Below are 19,225 nucleotides of genomic sequence, written 5' to 3'. Positions count from 1 at the left end.
CCCCGTCCACCTGATTCTCCTGTCTGCAGCAATATACCACTTCCTGAATAAGTTAGGGCCCTGCTACCACTGTCTCTCTTTGTCCCTGTAATCTGGTGATTAATATCCAAAAAGTATTCTGAATATGTAAAGCAATACATAAGTGCCAAGTATTATTAGTATTTGTCCAAATACCTGGAAATACCATTTGACTGGAGCTAAATATCAGATACAGTAAACATTTAAACGTTCATTTCAACAGGATATTAACACGGATAGTGAACTTAACAGATATTATTTTTCTCCAATTTAAACTTGCTACTGCTGCATATTATGAGAAGAAACAATGCAGATCAAATATCTGGTTTATGGGAATTGCAATACAAAGCCATGAGTCATAAGTGTTCTTTCCATTTTTTCTCCAATGATATTTCGGAAATTATACTGATTCTGTCAAGAATGACTTTAATAAAATGACTAATTAGTTTCTAAAAAACTAGAAGTGGACTTATACACTCTGGTCTTAGAGACCTAATTCTGGCAGCTCTTTTGCTGAGAGTTCTTGTTTGTTTGTATTAAGAGGCACAGTTTGTGGATAGTGGCAAATCAGTACAGCAAATCAGTTATAGGAACTGCATTACCGAACAGACATAAGAAAGGTGAAAAGGTGTTAGGAGACATTCAACAACATGATCCAGGGGTTGACTTACAGACCCTTCCCTATAAATCTGGCCTATGGCCGGCCTGGAGTAATTTAAAGGAAAAACCCATTCAGGAAGGACATATGCTGAGAGCATTAGCATGTCTGATGCCCAGGCAGAAGAGACAGTGCATCTGATCATCTACAACAGACCATATCCTGCCACATGCACATTGCTTGAAGCTTCCCTCCCTCACTGGTCATAGCAGTTGACGAAATCCTGAAAATAAATCAGAGACTGAAGCTTTGGAACTCGAGAACTTTCCCCTGGTGGGTTCACACCCTGACCTACTTCTACTGCTCTTACAGACCAAAGGGTTGGATTGTGGGGTGTTCTGCCTGTCTCTCAGCACAGGGCACAAGATCCAGTCATAAGAATCATGCCCAGGCGATGCACTAGTTTCTCAAGTGAGATGATGCAAACCCCATCCTTTGGAACTTTAGGCCTGAACACTTTGAGAACGTCCTGCAGAGGACAAGCCTGCTCTGGCAGGGAAATGGACGGGACAATCGGATGGGGCTTCTCCATTGGACTGTATGATTCACGAGTACTATGAAAAACAGATCATAAGACCGAGGAATGAGACAAACCTGCTGCCTGCCACGTTTCATGACTCCAGTCTCTGAGGGAGAAAGGAAACTGCAATGACGGAAGCAGGAAGGTCTGATACAAAAGTCCATTAGACAAAGGGGAGCAGTGAGGGCAGTGCTGGAAGAAGGGAGCAGAAGGAAGCAGACCTTCTATTGCCTACGGTCACAACTATCCATTGGGAAGAGGAAAGATGATGGCCATGCCAAAGGTACCATGGTTTGGCACCGCCTCCTCCTAGCAATCCAGTGTTACAGGAGTTTTTTGGCGAGTACCAGACCTTTCTGAAATTCAGCTGACTCCCTACTGGGGACAGAATAACGGTACAGCACTAACGTTAACAGAATTCTGTGGAGTGGGATGAGATCACTGAGCTCATTTCACTTGCAAACCACAAACATTTGTACATGTCTTCAAGATGAAAGGCTAGTTCAGCCCTTTGTGCCCCCAAGCCCTTTCGGGCAGTCAACAGCTTGACATAACTAGCTCTCCTAGATGGAGGACACCACAATGTATCTTCCCTGCATAAGCAGCCAACATGAACCTGCGATTGGACAAATGTTGAAACGGGGAATTGCGCCCCCATCTTAAAAGAGTTATTCATTTTTAAATTTGTAGCTTTCCAGGGCGGTGTATGATTACTACAGCACAGAAGTATTCTTGCTAGTGAAATTTGCCAGTTGCTCCAAGGAACAAAACGTGCAGAATTCCCTCTCAGCTGCTAATAATTGCAGCTTCACTCGCGCTTCTCAGATCTCCAGCTGGATTTTGGTGATTGACCCATTACAGCTATTGCTTTTTCCAACAAGATCCTAGCTAGCTGACACGTGAAACAAAATCTGAAGAGACATTACATTTGCTGTCATCAATAACAGCCATCTCGTTTTGTTCTTTACACGAGATTAGCCATGAGAAGGGATTATATGATGGCATGTAACTGGGCACACAAATTAGACCTCAGATGAATAATGTTCAGTATTAATTCAGGGTCCAATTCTCTGACCCAGCACGTGTCTAGTCATTTACCCTAGTACAATGCGGATGCAAAACACTACCACCAAATCAGAATGGTAGCATTTTACATTTACTTAAGCCAGGTGCAAGGTTGTTGCAGGATAGGAAGACAAAAACACTTCAAGGGAGATTGCACATCCTTCAAAAGGGGAGATTCTCATAGCCTTCACTTCTGTGCCTTCGAACACTATTAAAGTTACAAAAGTGCCCAGAACAACACACAGTTTGTTAAGCCTCGTTATTTGCACAGCTTTAGAGCCAACACCCAGATCTATGACAAGACAAAGGTGCAAGGGCAAGTGATAAAGGGCCAAACTTCTTCCTTTTTTTTTTTGGTTACAGACCTTCTTATTCCTTTCTTATGCCTTTTCTCTCATCAAGTATTTAGTCGGATGTTTAGGAAGAGCCATTCCAACATGGGATGCCGGACAGACACAGGCAAGCCCTGCCATAGAGATTATGGGGTATACTACAAAGACTTCCAGAAAGCAAATCATTTTAGATTCTCTCTTGAACAAATGCAGACAAAAGAAACGTCAGCTTGGTCTACACGTCAGAGCGCAGCGGGGTGCCGCTGCAGCACTCCAGCGTAGATGCTCAGTACTACGATGGGAGAGAGTTCTCCTCTCACTGTAGTTAAGCCACCTCCCCAAGAGGCGGTAGCTAGGTCAAGGGAAGAATTCTTCCTTCCATCAGCCTGGCCCCCTCTACATCAGGGGTTAAGTCAGAATAGCTACGTTTCTCCAGAGGTGTGGATTTTTCACACACCTGAGAGATGTACCTGTGCTGATGTAAGTTTTCAGTGCAGATCAGCCCTTAATGTCAAAACAGCCTCTCAAGACTGCCATATAAATTTACTAGCCCAGATATAAAGTCTGCTTGCCCATCCTTTAGCATGATGACAAGGAGGACTGTAACAGACTGTGAAAAGACTGAACTGTCATCCATCAGAAGAGGGAGATAAAGGTACACACATGTAGCATGTAGTGTTTGGGTGTATTTAAATCCAATTTAGATTACTCTAAATCCAACAAAAAACAGGTACCAGTGGCAAATTTTACCTTTTTAAAGAACACGATTCGTTATATAGCACTGGTGCACACACAGCACTGTAAAAATAAATGAACTGGACAAAGACAAGCAGGCCAGCAACCTAAGATTGGTATTTTATCAGCAAGGCAGGTTATTGGCACCCAAATGTATTATTGTTCTTCCTCAAGGCTATAAATAACATAAGGGGGTTTGTTTGGGTTGTTTTATATTTTTTTGACTGTGTGTGTCAAAGTTCATCTTGACTTTAAAAGGTACAAAACTCAAATTTTGGGGTTTGGTTTTAACCTGGCTATTCCCTCTCACAAAACTGGAAGGAATGAGTCACATTTTGGTTGCGTTAGTGTAGTATCACCCAGCGATTTCTGTCCTTGACTTCTTGCCACATTGATATTTCAAAACCAAAGAACACTCCAGAGCAGTAGATAAGCAAGCCATATCAGTCAGCACATGAAATTGCAAAACTATGGTATAGGAAGACATGAGAATCCGATCTTTTATTACTCACATGCTCTAAAATGTACACTTAAAAAAAAGCAGTCTTACCGGAAGCATAAAAATCAGGGTCAAAGTATGCCATGAGGAAGAAGTTGAAGACAAGCAACAGGAAGCCAGAAAATGTTATCAGATTTGGAGCCAACCATGTAGGGAAAATCTATGGAAAGCGGCAAAAATACACACAAGGAATCACATTAGCGCACACAATAGGCACTACACATTGCTTTTAACTACATCAGAGAGGAGGTTATGACTTACTGGTGTTAGACAGTGATAAGAGGCTTTTGACATTTATGATTCTGCAGCATAAAGTTTTAGACGGTTATGCAATATGCAATCGCTCTCACAGTTATTGTCCTTCTTGAAGGACGAAGGTTGGCATTTGTCATGGAATTAACAAAGCAGAGTTTGTTTCAACCAAAACGCAGTCCTGTCTAAGAGATTATGCCATGACAGAAAATTAGCACTTCTACTTCCAGCACAGAACCACATGACCAGCAGGAATTCTCACCTTCACGACAGTATTCCAGAACGGGTGCATAACATAGAGAGAGAGAGGATTGCTGTCCACCGCACTGTACTGTGAAGGAGAGGAAGAGAAATATGGTTAAATGAATGCTCCAGCAGGTCTCCTATAAACATACTGACTAGACACAATATCAAATTATCTCAAAGAGATCAAGCATCCCCTGGTTCTGGGGTTCTCACAGTGCTGCGTGTCAGATAACAAGTCACCATATGTCATACCCGAGAAGGATGTCATAGTTTCCCTGCTCTATAGGAAAGCAACATTTTAAAGATAATGGGAAAATCTGAAGCAAACTCTGCCACCTTTGCTGGGAACACTGCTGTCTCCATGCTCATGGAACTCCTGCCCAGAAGTTATCATATTTCAGGAAAAATCTGACTATTGAATTTATATTTAAAACCTCAACCCCTCTGGCCCCTAAAGACGCCTTTGCAAAATAACCCCATGAATATAACATGAAAAATAACGTGACCGGACGACTAGCGGCATAGACAATAAAGGGGAAGGGATGCAGATCAGAATAAGTACAGAACACGTCAGAGATTTCTTCTAACTAATTTAAATGAAATCAAGTCAGCAGGGCCTGATGCTATTCATTCCAAGGTGCGGAAGGAATTAGCTGAAGAAATCTTGAAGCCATTGGCAATAATATTTGCAAACTCATGGATGACAGTCCCAGTACTTCAGTACCAGGCAAACTGGTTCAAACTATAGTAAAGAACAGAATTATCAGATACATAGATGAACATGATTTGTAAGGAAGAGTTAACATGGCTTTTGTAAAGGGAAATCATGCCTCACCAGTCTTCTAGAATTCTTTGAAGGGGTCAACAAGCATGTGGACAAGGATGATCCAGTGGATAGTGTACTTAGATGTTCAGAAAGCCTTTGACAAGGTCCCTCACCAAAGGCTCTTAAGCAAAGTAAGCTGTCATAGGATAAGAGGGAAGGCCCTCTCATTGGTCCGTAACTGACTAAAAGATAGGAAACAAAGGGTAGGAATAAACGGTCAGTTTTCAGAATGGCGATAGTTAAGTCCAAAGCAGACTGAAGAGCTACAAAAGGCTCTCTCAAAACTGGGTGACTGGGCAACAAAATGACAGATGAAATTCAATGCTGATAAATGCAAAGAAATGCATATTGGAAAGCAATCCCAACTATATACATAAAAATGATGGGGATCTAAGTTAACTGTTACCCCTCAAGGAGGAGATCTTGGCATCATTGTGAATAGTTCTCTGAAAACATCCAATCAATGTGCAGCGGCAGCCAAAAAAAGTGAACAGAATGTTTGGAATCATTAAGAAAGGGATAAATAATGAGACAGAAAATATCATGTTGCCTAAGTTCCCTATAAGCTGTGCTGTAAGGATAAAGCCTTTGTCTGCAACCATATTGTAAGGCCTAAAGCCTAAGGCCTTAGTCTGCAGCCAGATTTAAAAAAAAAACTGTAGCAGAAAGTCACATCCTCACATTCCATCTAAATTACATTAGAACAATGTAATATCAGGCTGTTAAGAAGGAGACCCTGTCCTAATGGCCCCCAAGATCACCAGATAAAGAAACAGATCTTAAGATGGTTAAAGAAAACTTGGTTTGATGGCATTCTGTCTGGCAGGAAACCACTTATCAATAGTTGTGCTTGTGAAATCCTCATTTCTTTATTGTTTTGTCATTATGGTCCCCACTTCCCTATTGTTTATCCATATGGTCTCTGTCTGGTTCTTTAATTGTTTCGGTCTGTTACATAATTAATTTTGCTAGGTGTAAATTAATTAAGGTGGTGGGATAGGATTGGTGAATAAAATTTTAGTATAATGATTGGTTAAGGTACAGCTAAAAAGAACTCAAATTTCTCTACATAAACTGGGGTCCAAAAGGAAGTTCTTTGGGAACCAACTCCAGGACACAGCCCCAAAGATCAGAGCGGCCAGACCTCAACACTCTGCCAATGACACCGTGCAGAAACTGGAGTCCCCCAGATGGACCTGATCCTGACTGGCCATCCAGAAAAGTTCATCTTATTGGGAGCGGTGAGCACTGTATGTGTAGCGTGTACAGTCTGTTTTTGGTGAGTGTTAATAAATAGAGGTTACGTAGTACATTACTGTGTAAGGCTCTTTCACTGGTAAAAGGTCCTGCATACCCCCAGAAGCAGTATACACCCGGAGCCCTACGTATTGGGAAAGGGTGTGGGTACTTAAATTGACCAGGTTAGTTACACCCTAAGCCCTACCCATTTGTACATGTGGCCCTTCGCCCCACGAATTGGGTAAGGGTAGGTGCTTTTTGCCTGGAGCCCTACGGACTGGGAAAAGATGGGGTACCCTAATGGGTGCAGGGAACAGCATGGCCACACAGCAGCCTGTGTAGTGCCACGCAGGCACGCAGGGAACCCGCCCAGGGACGTGCCGCAGTTGGGGTGCCCCTCCCCCAGCCCCAACACAGCCTGCAGCATGGATCTGCCGGCGCAGTGTGGCCTGACCCCAGAGCAGCCTGGACCCAGATGCAGCCGGGGCAGGGCGACATGACCCCAGGGCAGCCCAGACCTAGCCGCGACCAGGGCAGCGCAGCCCGGCCCGAGGTGTGGCCGGAGCAGCCTGGCCCAGACCCAAGCATGGCCAGGGCGGCCCTCCCACAGCCTGGATCGGCTGGGGCTTGGAGAGGGGCGCCTATCCTGCAGCCCCAGAGCTCCCCCGCAGCAGGGAGAGGCGCCTCTCCCCCCCAGCCCAGGTGCTGCTGCAGGGAGAGAGACCTCTCTTCCCACCACAGCCCCGGAGCACCCTCCTGCACCCCCAACCTCTCATCCCCGACCCCACCCCAGAACCCGCACCCAATCCTCTGTCCCAGCCCTGAGCCTCTGAGCCCATGCCAGAGCCCATACCCTCAGCTGGAGCCCTCACCCCCTGCACCCAATCCTCTGCCCGAGCCCTGAGCCCCTCATCCCTGGCCCCACCTCAGAGCCCACACCCTCAGATGGAGCCCCCACCCCTTGTACTCAACTGTTACTTTTCAGCTGTGTGTTCTTGGGGAACCAGGGCACAGTATCCAGCCAGTCTGACTCACAAAAGACCTCCCCCACCCCCTGCTTGAACCAAAGCCAATCAGAAGAAAGCCTTACAAAAAAAAAAAAAAAAAAATCAATGAAAAGGCAGTGGAAGACATACCTAAACCCCTCAGGACAAGGGTGACGGGATTAAGGAAACTCCCCTAGCCTCATTTGCATCAAAGATGGGACAGGGAGGCATTGCCATTAGCATACAGAGTGGAGAACAGAGATTCCAAGGCAAGAACCGCACTGAACTCTGGGACCAGAAAAGCACTGCATGATGGGGAATCTCTGCTCCAAAGCTTAATGAACCCAGCCTGCCCAGCTCAGTAGTTATCAGATCAATTCTAGTAATAAATCCTTTATTGGTATCCAAAATACTAAAGCTGCCTAATTGCATTGTGAGCTCCCTAGAAGGAACACCTCCCATAGCCAGGAATGATCAACTCCTATTGTCTAGCCTGAACAAAACAACATTGGTATACTCCCTTGAGCCATCAGTTTACCCACAAACTAATCTGGTGTTCTCCCTTGAACCATTGTTCTTTCCTACAAAAACCCCTACCCATGCTCAAGTGTTCTGATGCCTGGATCCAAAATCTGCATCAGTTCCATTGGGACTTCATCTTCTCCTGACTGATCGTGCTGGGGGCTCTGCCTGTCTCCAGCACTCCGGACCCTCAGCTACCACCACCACCTGGGAACCCGATCGATTCAAGCTTCATGGAGTGGTGAGAACTTATCTCTCTCTCTCTAGGTATAGCCTTCTGACCCTGACTTGTGTGGTCAGTTATAGTTTTCTAAACCTGACTTTTGTAATCATAATATTAAATCTAACTTAAATTTAACTGTTTTGTTTGGCTCCCCTTGTATGGTTTACTTGGCAATAAATAACTTTCATGGTTAAGCTGGTTGCTTCTCTCTACCCCGCACCCCATGTGTGTTTTTTGGCTTCCCCATTTGCTCTGCAGCAATGCTCCTTGTACCTAAGCAAAGATCCCTGCAGTACCCAAAAATCCTGAGGGGTTTGCTCATTGAGTGGGTTATTACTAGAACAATTGTAACATGAAAGTGGGGATAGGGATGTGCTGAACCTAGGACGTATGAGGGTGGCAGCTTGGAAGTGCTGTTCAACCCAGTCTGCTGAGTCCAGGGACGTATAAGGGATCAGCTTGGGAGCGCTGATTAACCTGGTCCTCTCAGACGTGCTCTGTTAATGTGTGTGTTGGTCTGACACTGGGGCTGGAGGAACCTAGCCCTGGGGAACCTCGGTCCTGCAGGATAGCTCCATTGGGAGGGAACTTGCAGAAGGGAGAATTAGAGCTCCGTGTGAGAACACAAGTGACACAAGCAGTACGTGGATAGAAGTACAGACCCCCCCCCCTTCCCCCAAAACAGTAACCCTAATAAAGGAGCATACCCCAAAGTAATGGACAAATCTGGTAACACAACCCTCTGCCCCAGCTCTGAGCCCCTCATCCCTGACCCCACCCCAGAGCCCACACCCCCAGCTGGGGCCTTCACACCCCTGCACCCCAACCCTCTGCCCTAGCCCTAAGCTCCCTCACCGCCCCCCCTCCCCCCAGCACCACATGAATTTTGTTATGTGCACCAATAGGACTCCCTATTGGTGCACATAAAATTCATTCCGTACGTGGATGGGAAAAATTAGAGGGAACACTGCATATTGCCTCTATATAAATCCATGGTACACCCACATCTTGAATACTGTGTGCAGATGTGGTCACCTCATCTCAAAAAAGATCTATTGGAATTGGAAAAGGTTCAGAAAAGGGCCACAAAAATGATTAGGGGTATGGAATAGCTTCCACATGGAGAGATAAGACTGGGACTTTTCAGCTTTGAAAAGAGACTATTAAGGGGGGATAGGATAGACATCTATAAATCATGACTGGTGTAGAGAAAGTAAATAAAGAAGCATTATTTACTCCTTCCCATAAACCCAAAAACTAGGTAGGGGTCACCAAATGAAATGAATAGGCAGCTAGTTTAAAACAAATAAAAGGAAGTATTTCTTCACACAACGCATGGTCAACCTGTGGAACTCTTTGCCAGAGGATGTTGTGAAGGCCAAGACCATACCAGGGTTCAAAAAAGAACTAGATAAATTCATGGAGAATAGGCCCATCAACGGCTATTAGCCAGGATGGGCAGGGATGGTGTCCCTAGCTTCTGTTTGCAAGAATGGGAATGGGCAATAGGGGATGTATCACTTGATGATTACCTTATGTGCAGGTGAGGCCCCGGAATACTGGAGAAGGGCTAACATGGTGCCCATCTTTAAAAAGGGGAAAAGGAGGAGCTGGGGAAGTACAGACCAGTCAGCCTGAGCTCGACAGCTGGGAAGCTACTAGAGCAACATATATATCACCACTCTGCTTGATGCTGATTAGGCCTTAGCTAGAGTACTGTGTCCAATTTTGGTGACCGCTGTATGGAAAGGTTGAAGAAACTGGAAAGGACCCAGAGGTGAGCGACAAAGATGATCAAAGGGATGGAACACAAGCCATATGAGCAAAGGCTGAAGGAACTGGGGTATGTTTAGTTTGGAAAAGAGGAGATGGGGGGGAGGGAGGCATGATAGTGGTCTTCAGATATTTGACAGGCTGCCATAAGAAAGATGGAGAAAAATTGTTCTTTTGCCACAGAGGGCAGGACAAGAGGCAGTGGGTTCAAACTTCAGCATGGCAGATTTAGAGTAAATGTCAGGAAAAGCTTCCTCACTGTAAGAACAGTAGGACAACGGAGCAGACGCCTTGGGAGGTTGTGGAAGCTTCTTCGCTGGAGGTTTTCAGAAGGAGGCTGGAGAGCATCTGCCTTGGATGGTTTAGACACAACAAATCCTGCATGTTAGCCGGGGGGGTGGTGGTGTCGGACTAGATAACCTTTGCAATCCCTTCTAGCCCTGTGGGGTTTGATTCTATGAATATTAGTTTCAAGTTCCTACACAGAATCCTGCTCTCTCCTGATTATGGCCGACAAGTGGGGGGACATGAGTGGAAGTTCATTGTGTCTCATCCACAGGCAAAGTGAATAATTATTACTATTTGTATTGCAATAGCACCCAGGAACCCCTTTCACAGACCAGGACCCTGGTGTGCTAGGCACTGTACAAACACTTGGGATATATGTCTACACTCGAGCTGGAAGTGTGAAAATTAGCCACACTAGAGCTTCCCCCATGCAGACCCTGGCTGACCCCTAGCCTCTCCCATTCAAACAAGCACATCTGTCCCTGCTCCCATGTGTGTCTGTGCCCTCAACCAGCCACTGCCCTGTCCCTATGTAGCTCTGCACCCCTACCCCCATGTGTCTGTGAGCCCCTGTCTGACACACGCACGCCCACCCACCCATACCCATCACCCCAGCCCCTGTCTGCTGACCTGGCCTGGCTCTCCCTCTTCCCTCAGTGACCGGGAGCTACTGCTGTTCTTGCGCCACAGCGCTCTCTGGTGGGCAAAAGGCGGAACTGCAAGCAACATTTGGCCAGAAGCTTTTTTCTGCCCAATAAATTAGAAAACTGCAGGGCTCATTACATATGCGCACACGCAGTAGCGCAAAATTCCCCCAGTAGTGAGAGATTGGAGGCCAAGATGTTGAGCATTTAGTAGATTAGTTATAAGTATACAACTGTTTGAGTGCTGATGATGTGCTTGGAGCGGTAAGTTAAAATATGGACACAGCCCTGTCCCAAAAAGAACGTAGTCTAAACAAAGCAGTTTTAGATCTGTTAAGACCACAGACATGCCTTAAATCTAAAACAAAGTTACCTCCTTCAGTGACAGGACTTGTACAAGACTGGATTGTTCTTCTGGTTGATGTATTAGAGACTGCCATATATCTACGAAGAGAAATATGACATTGCAAAAAACGGGGGGGGGGAGGGATATGGGTATACTTGGTAGAAGTTGTACCAGTTGTCAAAAAAAAATCAAACCTCAACAAAAAATACCACACCTATAATCTGTCTCAGAACAATGAACACAGTCAGATCTAGCTTATGTGTTGCAGACCGAAAGAACAGAGGAAACAGAGAAAATGTCATATGGCACCCAATAGTTAGGACCCTGAGCTCTAGGCAACTGGGCAGTGCATTCATTACAACCATGCAGAGGATATAAAAATTATACATTAAATAGCAATTCACTGGGTAGCTTCTGTCCTCTTAGTAAAAGATCGGCCATTTACTGCAGGGTAATTCCTAGGCAGAGGGACACGATTTTTAAAGTTGACTAGAACTTCTTAATGCACAAATTGAGACATCTTACAACACCCTCTCCCTGAAAATTAGGCTCCTTAAATGTGTCCCAAAGGTGTCTCAAATTGCACTCTCAAGACACTAGTAGGTCTTGAAAATCTTGGCCTGGGTTAACATAAATAAGATATTGTGCAGTATTAGTATTCAGCCAGACATACAACAAGGAAACCTGTGTGAAGGCAGTCAGTATAGATGGGCTACATTTACAATTCTTTCCCCATGGGTCTACAGCGTATAAGAACCAAACCCTTCTATTTCCTTAGGCTTTTATTGGTGCAGCACACTGTAAAAAGCCAAGTGTGCCAACACCAAAGTTGGCACAGAACCAGGAATTATAAATGGAGCAGAAATTCTCACTTGACAGGCACTGATAATGTCCCACACAAGCAAAGGCACAAAAGCCACTCTTCCACGTCCACCATCATGATCAAGAACTATTGTTTTCCATGTCAGTCTAAACAAGACCCCATCTACTCACCCCAGGCACATGAGAAAGAAGTTTTATGAGGCTGCAGGATTTATGAAGAGAAATAATTGCGTGTGCTGTGGTCAGACATCATGGCTTCCACCTGGCTTCACCCCAGTAGCTTCTAACAGAGGCTACCTGAAGACAGGGATGTCATGAATTGCCTGAAACCCAGATATCTAAGGTCTGACTCATTTCTTTTGGAGTTGAAATCTGCACAGCTCCAGAAATGAAACAAGCACAGTGAAAGCACCCAATGCTCACTTCTTTAATTAGTGCTTGGACATGAGGAGACGTGGTCCTCAAGTGTACTTAACTTTAATTAAAGCTTAGGTTCTGCAGAGGTTGCTAGTATTCTCTTTAGAAAAATCCCTACTCTCCTGGGGCCAGTGGAATTTTCAAATCCTCTGGAAATGCTTCCTTTACAAATCAGTAAGCCAGACACTATCTAATTCTAAATAACGGTGCACGTTATCTGCTCTCTACCTCATAAACAGAACTATTATCCAGCACAAAGGTACAAAGATTATCCTGTCTAAAGTCCTTCCTCCAAGGTGATGTTTTGATACAATCCCAAGAAAAAATTCAGAGGATATAAATGCCTAGGCTGACTTACTTAGTGCTGAAGAGTGCGTGACTTGGCTGTCATTTCATTGTTCCACTCATAATTCCATGTGCTTCGTCCCGGTGAAGTGCCCCCAGGACACACCAAGCACATCTGGCAATTACCCCCTCCCGAAGGAAAGCTCCCCTCTCCAACTACAACCAAAGAAAAGTCACTTTCTAAAAGCCATCCACTCTAAGTGATCTCTTTTACTGCATTTACAAATGAAGGCGATAGCCATGTCCATTTGCCTTCTTTTTAGAAATAGAGGGGAACAAGGAAAAGAGAAGGCAGCTACAGACATCAAAACAAGACAGTCTCGAACCTCCAGCCCACAAGTTATTGACCAGGAGAAGATATTTATTTTCACTCCCTGATTAAAATGTATTCCACAAGGAGAGAACACAGTCTAGGAACACACAAGCGGAGGTTATGAAGGACAAGAAGACGACAGGGAATCACTGGAAGTAACTGAGGCAGAGACAAGACACCAAAGTGTCAGATATGGCTTCGAAATAATACAGTCTCTTCCATGCTCCCAGCACTCTGCAGTGATGAGACTCAGACAACCCATGAGAAGTCTTACACTAACCTGTCTATGAAAAGATGCAGAATTCGTCAGAGCATATGTTAGTGTAAAGTTATGCCATGAAGCTATTACCAGCAGGAGAGTGAGTTTGTGTGTGTATGGGGGTGGGGGGGGGGTGAGAAAACCTGGATTTGTGCTGGAAATGGCCCACCTTGATTATCATGCACATTGTAGGGAGAGTGGTCTCTTTGGATAAGTTATTACCAGCAGGAGAGTGAGTTTGTGTGTGTGGTTTTTGGAGGGGGGTGAGGGAGTGAGAGAACCCGGATTTGTGCAGGAAATGGCCCACCTTGACTATCATACACATTGTGAAGAGAGTTGTCACCTTGGATGGGCTATTACCAGCAGGAGAGTGAGTTTGGGGGGGGGGGGGGGCGCGGAGGGTGAGAAAACCTGGATTTGTGCTGGAAATGGCCCAACTTGATGATCACTTTAGATAAGCTATTACCAGCAGGACAGTGGAGTGTGAGGAGGTATTGTTTCATGGTCTCTGTGTGTATATAATGTCTTCTGCAGTTTCCACGGTATGCATCTGATGAAGTGAGCTGTAGCTCACGAAAGCTCATGCTCAAATAAATTGGTTAGTCTCTAAGGTGCCACAAGTACTCCTTTTCTTTTTGCGAATACAGACTAACACGGCTGTTACTCTAAAACTAATAGAATTATTCTTTCATTAGATGCTGGCATGCCCAGACAAACTTGTTTTGGGATAACGTGCTTGTGCACCCGAATAAGGTAGTTTGTGACAAGAGGCGCAAATCAAACCTACATAAGCCTCTTGTAAGAGAGGGAGCAAATACCAGGATTAACAGAACAGGAATCTGAGAAGGCAGAAAGGGCCCTAATATTAGACTGGAAACCGATCCTTCTCAAACAGGTGGGCGAAAATCCATCTACCTTGTCTATTATAATTTATTTCTATGTAAAGTATGTTAAAATAAGAGCTGACTCCAGTTCTTTATTTGGAGATTTCAATATCCCATTTTCTATTTATTTTTCTTTAATATTGTTGCTGCATACCCCAACGACAGATTATTCTGCATTCTGTGATGGACACAGCTGTGGCTTTCAGCAAACTGATATACTGTATTTACTTCCCCGAGCCCATAGCTATCAATGACCCCAGACAATTCGCAAAGTTGTGCCACAGCATTAAAATCTTAAACTCTGATGGTTTAAATTGTTCGGATACAGATATTCAGGCCTGTCTGTAAAGACCCAGCCTCTAAGAATGTAGGTGTATTCTTCTCACTTGGCTAGTTCTAGAGGTATAAAAGAAAGAATCAAAATCACTGTCTGTCGGTGTAAGGGCCTTCTCTCCCTGTGACAGTCTGAGGCCCTGTGCTTAGGCTAAGGCCTTTAGCTAAGCAGCAGACGCAGCCATAAGCTGGGAAGCAAACGGTCACCTCCCATTCCAAACTAGTCACATTGAAATAAGGTGCTATTGGGCTGTTAGGATACAATCCTGTCCTGATAATGCCTATCACCTCCAGAGAAAGGGAAGTGCCTAGAAGATGTAAAAGGAAATTTAGTTTGATAGCATCCTGTCTGGCAAGAACTCACTTATCAATAGCTGGGATGTGAAATCCTCATTTCTTTCAGAGTAACAGCCGTGTTAGTTGTATTCGAAAAAAGAAAAGGAGTACTTGTGGCACCTTAGAGGCTAACCAATTTATATGAGCATCAGCTTTCGTGAGCTACAGCTCACTTCATCGGATGCATACTGTGGAAACTGCAGAAGACATTATATACACAGAGACCATGAAACAATACCTCCTCCCATCCCACTCTCCTGCTGGTAACAGCTTATCTAAAGTGATCACTCTCCTTACAATGTGTATGAAAATCAAGGTGGGCCATTTCCAGCACAAATCCAGGTTCCCCCCCCCCCACACACACACACAAACTCACTCTCCTGCTGGTAATAGCTCATCCAAACTGACCACTCTCCTTACAATAGAATATCTTTGTTGTTCTATCACTGTAGTCCCCATTTCCCTATTGTTTGTCTGCATAATCTCTGTCTGGTTCTGTGATTGTTTCTGTTTGCTGTATAATTAATTTTGCTGGGTGTAAACTAATTAAGGTGGTGGGATATAATTGGTTAAATAATCATGTTACAATATGTTAGGATTGGTTAGTTAAATTTCAGTAAAATGATTGGTTAAGGTATAGCTAAGCAGAACTCAAGTTTTACTATATAGTCTGCAGTCAATCAGGAAATAGGTGTGTGGGTGGGGGAAATGGGAACAGGGAATGGGGTTAGGGAAATGGAATCATGTTTTGCTAAGGGGGGGGAATGGAAACAGGGACACAGGTGTAAGGCTCTGTGGTGTCAGAGCTGGGAAGGGGGACACTAAGGAAGGAAATTGGAATCATGCTTGCTGGAAGTTCACCCCAATAAACATCAAATTGTTTGCATCTTTGGACTTCGGGTATTGTTGCTCTCTGTTCATGCAAGAAGGACCAGGGAAGTAAATGGGTGAAGGAATAGCCCCCTAACATAAATCTCATCTCCTTATACTACTAGGAGTTTCAGCACCCATCTTACTGCAATTTTAAAGCATGGAATTCCAAGTGATTTAAGAGAGAATGAGATTTAAACTGATGGCGGGGGGGGGAGGGGAGAGAAGGAGACAGAGATTCAAACAATCTCATTATCCCCATAACCACTTGGAATTAGAAAGCAACTAAACAGTTTGGGACAAAAAGAGACACACCCTAGGTAGAAAAATTTTCTAGACAGCTTCAACTACATACACTTCTCTGCCACCTTTTACCCAAAGGATCCCAAAGTGTTTTACAAGTTTCAATGAAATCTCAAAGCCCTAGTGGTGGGGCAAATATTATCTCCATTTTCCAGACAGGGAAACTAGCAGTGATAAGCAAACCTGCCCTAAGTCACACAGGAAATCAGTTTGCAAGCTGGGAACAGAACCCAGAACTCCTGGATTCCAGGCCTGTGTTTTGACACACAACTTCCTTCTCCTCACTGTGGGAAATTTACAGCAATGCCTACGCGCTAGTCTCGGCACACTGCACAACCTCCCTAACATATGTTATGTCATAAATATAAAGGGAAGGGTAAACCCCTTTGAAATCCCTCCTGGCCAGGGGAAAGCTCCTCTCACCTGTAAAGGGTTAAGAAGCTAAAGGTAACCTCGCTGGCACCTGACCAAAATGACCAATGAGGAGACAAGATACTTTCAAAAGCTGGGAGGAGGGAGAGAAACAAAGGGTCTGTGTCTGTCTGTATGCTGGGTCTTGGCCAGGGATAGACCAGGAATGGAGTCGTAGAACTTTTAGTAAGTAATCTAGCTACGTATGTGTTAGATTATGATTTCTTTAAATGGCTGAGAAAAGAATTGTGCTGAATAGAATAACTATTTCTGTCTGTGTATCTTTTTTGTAACTTAAGGTTTTGCCTAGAGGGGTTCTCTATGTTTTTGAATCTAATTACCCTGTAAGATATCTACCATTCTGATTTTACAGGGGGGATTTCTTTATTTCTATTTACTTCTATTTTTTATTAAAAGTCTTCTTGTAAAAAACTGAATGCTTTTTCATTGTTCTCAGATCCCAGGGTTTGGGTCTGTGGTCACCTATGCAAATTGGTGAGGCTTTTTATCCAACATTTCCCAGGAAAGGGGGGGTGCAAGTGTTGGGAGGATTATTCATTGTTCTTAAGATCCAAGGGTCTGGGTCTGTAGTCACCTAGGCAAATTGGTGAGGCTTTTTACCAAACCTTGTCCAGGAAGTGGGGTGCAAGGTTTTGGGAAGTATTTTGGGGGGAAGGACGCGTCCAAACAGCTCTTCCCCAGTAACCAGTATTAGTTTGGTGGTGGTAGCGGCCAGTCCAAGGACAACGGGGGGAATATTTTGTACCTTGGGGAAGTTTTTGACCTAAGCTGGTAAAGATAAGCTTAGGAGGTTTTTCATGCAGGTCCCCACATCTGTACCCTAGAGTTCAGAGTGGGGGAGGAACCTTGACATGTTATAAGCTACTTAGAAGGGACCAACAGTTCATCTCATCTGACTGCCCGTAGATCACAGGCCACTAATGCCACCCAGCACCCGCACACTAAACCCAACAAGCAAAGTTAGACCAAAGTATTATAGCCTATGGGTCGCTAAATTATTATGTGCCACAGGCAGGTACTAGGAGGGACCAGATGATCCAGGTAAACGACCTGCACACAATTTGTCTAGTTGAGTGAGTAGCCATGGCTTGAAGGAGCCCTCATCCAATCTTTCTTGGCTGGAAGAACTCACATCATCAGGCCTCCAGGCCAGGCTGGGTGTGTAAAGTTGCTTTTTGGAGATCACATTTCCAAGCACTGAGATATCATTCTGGTAAATTAACATCTCCACCAGGATGAAGACTTAAGAGCTACCCCCCATTCATAAAGTCAGATGGACCTCTAGGGAGCAGACGCCACAATTCATGGTTTACAAGTAACCTTAACTCCATACTGCAAGCTACTCTGAATGAAAGCGGGCCGTTGGGAGGATACATCTGGAACACAGCTACAGTACACAGCATGCTCTTCTGGCACATAGATTTAAACCCCGTTTCTTTTGCAATCCCAGAGTAGACCGTTTCGTCTTACAGTTTAGCACATAATTCTTAACTGACAAAAGTATTCCAATTGGGTAATCTGGCCAGCCTGTCTCAGGCATCGCCTTCCTTGGCTCCAGTGTCTCCTGATAACCGGTGAAGCAAATGAAGAGTGGCAGGTTTAAATCCAGCACCATTTTTTTCTTAGAATTGTTAAGGCCCAAAAGATTCAGATTCCAGCTTCTTCTCTTGTTAAAAATCTTGCTATTCCGTCACTTCACTCCTGCTATTTCTTGATGGAAGTTAGTAGGACCTCCAACACCACCGGGCCCACGTGCAAAAAACTAATATGCAACAAACACAAATTACACTCCTCAGAGTCCTGCTCTTTCAAAGTACTGCTCTGTAGATTATGAGTAGCACCAGTTATGACAATGGTTCACCAGCATCTTTCAAGGGCAGGGCAAATGAGTGGTGGGTAAAATATAAGGCAAGTAGCTCACGCACACAGCAAACTCTCACTCCAAGCATACAAATATTTGTAATCGTGATTCTGTTTTAATATAGCACCTTTCATGCAATTGGATCCTTCTGCACATTAATACTCAAAACAGTCACAAAACCTAATAATTACCATGGAGATTAGAGAGGCATTTTTAGATTCCTGTAGTTGGTATAATCACTGCACTCATGACTGAAATGCAGCCCACCTATGAAGCAGCAATTTGTCAACTGCTGGAAATGGCCCACCTTGATTATCACTACAAAAGGTCTCTCCCACCCCCCCCCGCTGGTAATAGCTCACCTTACCTGATCACTCTCCTTACAGTGTGTATGGTAACACCCATTGTTTCACATTCTCTGTGTATATAGATCTCCCCACTGTATTTTCCACTGAATGCATCCAATGAAGTGAGCTGTAGCTCACGAAAGCTTATGCTCAAATAAATTTGTTCCTCTCTAAGGTGCCAACAGTCCTCCTTTTCTTTTTGCGGATACAGACTAACATGGCTGCTACTCTAATACCCATTAATTTATCCTTCAAACTATCCACTGAGACTCGCCCTGACTGAAAACAGGAGATACTGCATCTCATACACACTAGCCAATTACGTTTTGCCATTGTATGTCAGAGAGGGGAGGCATGTTTTGTGCAGCAGAAGTAGTGTTTACATCAGACACCTATGAGCTGCATACTGATTCTGCAGGCACCTTAACTGAATGTAGCCCTCCCACAAGCAGTGAAGCTGTAGACTGGGCCCACAATGTGAAGCACCAGTGAAATGACACCAAAACTCTCATCTATTTATAATTGTTGCAC

General features: G+C 44.4%; 1 protein-coding gene across 2 annotated transcripts in view; it reads right to left on the bottom strand.

Annotated features, from left to right (window-relative positions):
- Positions 1-19,225, bottom strand: part of SELENOI (selenoprotein I) — a 61,697-nt gene that overhangs the window by 21,453 nt on the left and 21,019 nt on the right. For both annotated transcript variants that reach the window (XM_077812302.1, XM_077812303.1), the window contains exons 2-3: positions 4,342-4,410; positions 3,879-3,987 (exon numbers count right to left, since the gene is read on the bottom strand). In XM_077812302.1, the coding sequence (XP_077668428.1) occupies positions 3,879-3,987; positions 4,342-4,410 (178 nt within the window). The remainder of the gene's footprint in view (positions 1-3,878; positions 3,988-4,341; positions 4,411-19,225) is intronic.

This window comes from Eretmochelys imbricata, chromosome 3, assembly GCF_965152235.1.
Source record: "Eretmochelys imbricata isolate rEreImb1 chromosome 3, rEreImb1.hap1, whole genome shotgun sequence".
NCBI classification, from domain to species: Eukaryota; Metazoa; Chordata; order Testudines; family Cheloniidae; genus Eretmochelys; species Eretmochelys imbricata.
The sequence above is the reverse complement of the archived record's forward strand: the minus strand, read 5'-3'. Positions and strand labels throughout refer to the sequence as shown.